Source organism: Haliotis asinina, chromosome 15 (assembly GCF_037392515.1).
Source record: "Haliotis asinina isolate JCU_RB_2024 chromosome 15, JCU_Hal_asi_v2, whole genome shotgun sequence".
Classification (NCBI taxonomy): domain Eukaryota; kingdom Metazoa; phylum Mollusca; class Gastropoda; order Lepetellida; family Haliotidae; genus Haliotis; species Haliotis asinina.
This window is the reverse complement of record NC_090294.1, coordinates 24941375-24948201: the sequence shown is the minus strand read 5'-3', so window position 1 is coordinate 24948201 and position 6827 is coordinate 24941375. Positions and strand designations below refer to the sequence as shown.

At 42.3% G+C, this 6827-nt stretch overlaps 1 protein-coding gene across 1 annotated transcript; it reads right to left on the bottom strand.

The window, feature by feature from the left end:
* Positions 1-2604: 2604 nt before the first annotated feature.
* Positions 2605-3426, bottom strand: LOC137265975 (uncharacterized). The gene has a single exon (XM_067801462.1). The coding sequence runs from the start codon at positions 3424-3426 to the stop codon at positions 2605-2607; it is 822 nt and encodes a 273-aa protein (XP_067657563.1).
* Positions 3427-6827: the final 3401 nt, after the last annotated feature.

The window sequence follows — 6827 nt, the reverse complement described above, 5'->3', positions numbered from 1 at the left end:
AACATGCCCAATCAACCACGACTGAATAGAAGCAGTACTGGACTCATTCAGGCATGTCGCCGGTTGAATTACCAAGAACCTGAAAGACGTCAGTCGTGTTTAGAACTTGGTGGTGGGTATTAATCCACTAAACATATCTGGGGAAAGACTTCCTCCCGTAACCTTCCTATGTTTTACATGTTCTAAGTTTGTATAAAAAAATATTTTAAACCCTTTCCACTGAACAAAACCTCCTAGTCTGTCACTGACATTTTAATAGTAAGATCATGACAATCTAATGCCTACAAGTGCGCTGCAATATGTTCCAGTGAAAGTAAACCCGATCATCTCCACGCCATGACCTTGCATGAACTTATAGTATTAGAAACAAATCACACCACTCGTAGACCTCGTGTCTGACTCACCTTCAAGTAGAGTTCGTCGTTTTATCACATATTTTTTGCAGACTAGTCGGACATGAGTTAGAGAAAGAAACGCTCGAACGGAGGAGAAATATGAATGTGTCGATTATGCGGAGAAAGGAATTAATCTTAGGACTGGTTTATTGCATGTGTTGCCAATCAAACCAAATACTCAAATCAGGACTTGTTCATTGTCATGCTGACGTTACGCTACAGATCGATACCACTACAACACCACCCAAACTCCGTGAACATTCTTGATTTTCAACATTTGACTGTCGATTGTGCCAGGTCTTGTTTTTAACACGCCCAAGCCAATCATCAGTGATCACGGTCTGTGAGTGCCATGTATGTCATAATACCACAGATTGTGATTCTGAATGTTGTTCCTGTTGTCAACCACAGACTCAGTCAACGGGTTATCCCTCCAAAGTAACCCGAAAATGAGGTCATCGTGAAGGACACAGCACAAGTCAATAATAAAATATTTACAGGAACACGTATTTTCGGTGATATGTATTTTAGACTACAGTGGAATCTGCCTATTATGGACTGACTTGGGACCGATTCATTTGTCCGGATTATAAAGCTGTCCGGTTTAGTCAACTCTAGTCCGTACACACTGCTATGATGAGTTACCCTCCTTTATTAACAACGACGGTAATTGTACTAAAAATGTTGAAAAAGGAACTTTTATAGTAACTGCAGTACCTTTTTGTGACCGAGTGGGTGAGTGTGCGCTCGCGCGTGCGTGCGTTTTAGAGAAGGTGTCTGAGAGAGTGTATGGTAGAAAGAGAGAGCCCGTGTGTGTGTGTGTGTGTGTGTGTGTGTGTGTGTGTGTGTGTGTGTGTTTTACAGGGAGCTCGCGAGTAAGAGTGTGTTTGAGAGAGACCCGTCATAACAGCAACAGCCTGAATATTATCGAATATCGTCCCCACATTCTCTCACTCACTCAGTGACGTCTCTGAAACTGACCACCCGATCCATCCTGTGGCATTTCACGACATCCAAGGTTCCTCGAAGATTATCATGTTATTCTAAATACTCACTCATTTATTCTTAGCAAACACATCAATAACAAAACAATACTTAAACGCAGTGGACGGAAATTTAATACATGAATATAACAATCACGCGTCTTTGGTCAGATCCTCTCATTTATATACCTAAATTCTATTATGACGATCACGTGGACAGAAGCTGCTTAATGTGGTCTTCAGACCAAAACTAAGAGCATTTCTACAGTGGAGTGTCTGAGGTGCCATATTAAGGTAAAAGAGCATCATCAATGTTATACTCGTTTCATAATGCTGAAGTTTTTAAACTTAATTGACACAGAGCATACAACCTGGTGTGCATATGTGAAAATCCATGAGGTTATACAATAATACAAGCCAAAGAATGTTTGCGTCTAAACAGTTATAATATTATTCACAACAATGTAAAGGAATATATATATATATATAAAGTTGTCGCAGAACCACATTATCTCACCAAACAGGCTCTCGTCCTCGCCTGTTTCTGGGAATTATATGTTTGGTGAGATAATGTGGTTCTGCGACAACTTTAGCAATATGCCAGGAATATGAGTCCTGGAAACGCCAGACATTAGTATTACCTGGAGACAGTCCAAGATGGGAGTGGAACCCAGGAATTGCGTCTTCGACGTGACGAAGAAACTTTTAACCACCAACATATCCCAAACCTTTCTTACTATATTTTTATGCTCTTGTGTAAATACCAATAATGTCCAATAAATGCCTACTCATTAATCCATGTTCAGATTCACGTGTGCCAAGAATGTCTGGAATGTTTGTATCTGAGTCAACGAAGTCAGAAATATTCTTCTGCATCAGATTAATCATGGAGGTAATTCCCCTTTATCAAAAGTTTACGATACGATCAGAGGAACTCTGCCATTGCTAAACACACCAACTGTAGGGGAGAGTGAGCGTAGTTTTACGCCGCATTTAGCAATACTCCAGAAATATCACGGCGGGAACACCAGAAACGGGGTTCACACATTGCACTCATGTGGGCAATCAAACTCGGGGCTTGGTGTGACGAGCGGACGCTTTGATCACAAGGTTCCCCACCGCTTCCATGGTAACAGAAGCTCCATATGCGCCAGCCAACTACACCATGATACCCAAACACCCATATCTGGAGACACCTGCAAATTGATGAAGTTCTCAGTTTTGCTTCAGTCGAAATGATCATCATCATCCCGCCTGTTCTGGGGATCCCAGTCATACCATCTCTCTACATCCCGGGGTCGATAGCTACGGGTGTGCGCTTCCTGCTCGAATTTAGACGGGGTCCGGAACGCTCGAGGGTAGTCAGCGTCATCGGCATACCCCCGTGGCTTGGCGTAGATGTGGTACTCGCCTTTATCCGATGTAATCCGAATGTCAGTTGTGGGATACTTCCCGTACGTTGCTTTCAACTCACGTTTCATGAAATCCGGCAACCCTGTGAAATCCCTTGAAGATCTTTTCAGATGGACTGTCACAAGACGTCCAAACTCCAACACGCCTTCCATGAAAAAACTCTCGTCTGTCACGTGATGAGCCATTGGCGGTGGGGGTACGGGTGGTGGAGGTGGCGGCGGGGGTACATAGTACGGGCTTTGCACCCCAGGGTAGGGATTATAGTACGTGGGTTGAACCGACCCTCCCCTGACTTCCCCGTATGGTCCATACGTGTAAAACCGGGTATCCGGGTACTGGCTGTAAGCCGGAACCGTTTGAACATGTCGCGGTGCATGATGGTTAATCCCGTAGTAAGACGGTATAGGTGGTGCATGTCCGCTTGGTATGTTCGGGTACGGGTACGGGGGTATGTGGTTGTAACGGCTGTAGTCGGGCTGCGGAGCCGTGTACCCGGTTCGCCCAAACGTCGGATGAGATCGTGGGTTGTCGTCTTGTAACGATCCTACCATTTTGTTTGTGTTGAACACTTCCAGAGCGGGAACCTCTAAGATCGGGCGTTGTCCAAACCGGGAACTAACAACCGGATCCGCCATCGCCAAACCGGAACCGGAAGTGGAATGTGTATTTTGTGGATCGTTTACGCAATAACTTGTAACTCAGTTCGTATGTCGCAATTGAAAATCCTTGTCACATTCAAGGAATTCAAGTTTCACGTATTTCTGTCGAAGATATTATCGAAAACGTTTCATTTTAACCCAAAACATTCTGCTATGTTACACACCATCCACAAAGGAAATACTTGATCCGCTGTGAGTCTTGCGAGTACCTGGAAATAAACGCAACAGGATGAAAACAACAATAAATGTTATTTGATTTTATAGACCCCCTGAGAGTAATCCAAACATTGCATTCTGTGTTTTTGTCAACCTGGAATGCTCAAGCATGTTCAAGCTACATGACGCCGGTCTGTTAAAAATCAATGCCTCACAAGCTAGTGATTGATACCGTAATCATCCAGATTATCGATTCAGATTGGTTACCGAGCAACTCCGGTCCCATATGTTTCACCACGTTCACAAATAATTGTTTTCTTGCCACATCAAAAGGCTCATTGTTAGAGGCTCCTTATGGTCATAATATCACATGGTTTACCGTCTACTGAAGTACAGTGGGATGGGGTAGCCTAGTTGGTAAAGCGTTCGCTCGTCACACTTAAGGCCCGGATTCGATTCCCCACGTAGAGGGATTGCGTGAAACCAATTTCTGGTTTCCCTCGCGGGGTAAAACCTAACTCACTCACTCACTGTTGCAGTACAACAATATATTAATGACCTTTTTCTATATAAACAGGTGTGTTGGTAAAACTTTAACATCACATCGTCAGTATAAACCGAACCATGGACATAGAACTGTTCTCGTGTATTCATGAGCGTTTAACCAATCTTATCGTGTAATACGGAATGATCCAAAACGTATGCTACACATGGTCTAATCAGTCGACAAGACCTAGCACCTGAACTCATTAACGTAATCCACCCCACATATTCGCACGCACGCACGCACGCAAGCACGCACGCACACACACAAACACGCACATACACACACACCACCACCACCACCTATACAATATTAGGGACAGTGGCAGTTTTAGGAGCTGGTGGTTCATAAATGCGATCAGTTGGATCGAATCATCTTAACCTCATCACATTATTACAATGCATTAATAAAGACCGTTCCCTCTCAGTGTGATATCATCATGTAATGTCTTCCACGGATATCTTTTGAAATTGTTTAAGATCACATTCAGTAACTTTAATCTTCGATAGTGTCTAACAGACTATAGTCATTGTCCCTCAAACCTATCAATCAAATGGAGAGACCAGCTATTCAGTGGTTCTGCTCCACAAGACTGGGCGACAATGAAAGAGGAATGCAATCCCCAAATACGTGTAGATTTTATTTCCTTGTCTCTGTGCACAACAATGGTATCCAGCAGTGTTCGGGCGTTTATTGACAGCCAATATCGACTTCTATATACCCTGAATACCCTGCACTGCATGGGTTCAGTATGACGGGGTTACAGCTAACGGTGAACTAGATCCCTGGCCCACAGAAAAGCCGTAACTGCTTCAGCTTGAGTATTTAGTGAAGGGCTTTTCTTAATAGCCTCAGTGTTAGTTGTAATGCTGTCAGCGTTCCCAAATCTTTGATAGCTATTGGAAATTGAAGGTGAACATTATGAAATTTATACTGATAACACGTCTTGGCTGAAGCTAACCTATCAGGGCTATAACACCTTCTATGCTAAAACGTTTAACGCCTTCAGTCATTGTAATTAGTAGTAGTACTGATAGATTTGGTGGTGGGTAACATAGTGGTTAAAGCAGAAGATCAAGGTTCGATTCCCCACGTGGGTACAATGTGTGAAGCCCATTCCTGGTGACATCGCTAGAGTGTTGCCAAATCGGCGTCAAGCCATACTCAGTGACATACAATCTAGTGTTCAAGAGTTTACCACCTCTTATTTACCCATTTTCTAATTATGTCGATCAACTGATTCTTAGAATAAGGCAAGCACAGAAAGTCAACAATCTAACCCACTCAGACACCTTCCACAAGTTAGGTGAGAATATGGGTTCAAATTCCGGAGGGAACTCGTCTTCCAAAATATCCTCCAACATATGACTAGAATCTGATCTTTTACTGACTACGGTAGCATATGTAACACTTGACCAAATTCTAAATAGCATCGTGCATTTAGTGCTGTAGGTAGGGAGACCGTTATGAGCGGGACGGACACTGAAGTCTATAAAATCAAGTTAATCAATATCCAATACTAAGTCATTAGTTGATGAAAAAGGCATACTTGATCAGTGAAACAAATAGATTGATTAGTAATCGAAGTAACTATCACTTAAGATAAACAGTCAACTATGGTTATAACGAACTCAAATTGACCCAATTTACTTAGCCATAACCGTAGTTTGGTATCCACTATAAGATGGACCGTTACGGGGACTCAAGAAACTGTTCGTTATGTCTGTTGTTATAGCGGGTTTGGTATAACCGTAGTTTACAGATTTACTAGTCATGATCATTATTATCATACTGTAGCGGGTATTAGGCCTGTGGTAAGTACTTGATGGGCAGGTTACGTAGTACTCACCTTCAACCCGAGTCAGGCGTCAACACTGTTACTGTGTATTCATCACAACACAGGTACACTCGACCTCAATGGAAAGTTCCTTATTCTAGGCCTCATGGCAGTAATTAAGGTCTTTCTCTCACACCTGAGTATCCAGGTAAAGTCCGGGTGTTCTCGGTGACCCCCTCCCCCGATCTTGATAAGGGGGTAACGATATACTCGGGATAATGCGGGTATCCACAACAACGCCCTAATGTCTTCTAATGGTGTCTTCTGTACAGTCTCACCCACTCGAGTTGGCACTTTCAATAAGGCTGAGGCCCTAGTTATGAGGGCTTTATAAGACTTGGTTTTCATTCAACGCTAAGACGTCTATCTCATACGTCCTAATAACGGGTTATTGCGGGCGGTAGATAAACTATTCATATTTCGGGAGTGAGTGATAAAGATAGATTGATTTGACTTTTATTTTAATTAAATCTATCCAGAACGACTGGTTTTCTCGTGTTACCCCGAACCTGTCTTACATGTAATTTCGAAAATTCCATTTTCCAATAAAGATAACTTATTTTTTAATGCTTTATATCTGTTTGTTAAAGGGAGACGATCCCTAGGTGGACGTAACTCAGTAAGAATGGTAAGATCAACAGTGAACTTTCTGTGCTCTCATCGATCTCAATACATCTAACATTTGGTGGTTCTTTTATTTTTGTTTTGTTTTTGTTTGTTTGTTTGTTTGTTTGTTTTTGTTTGTTGTTGTTTTTGTTTGTGTTTTGTTTGTTTTGGGGGGTTTTTTTGGGGGGTAGTGGGTTTTTTAAAATTGTTTTGTTTCTTCTTTTTAATCAGAAA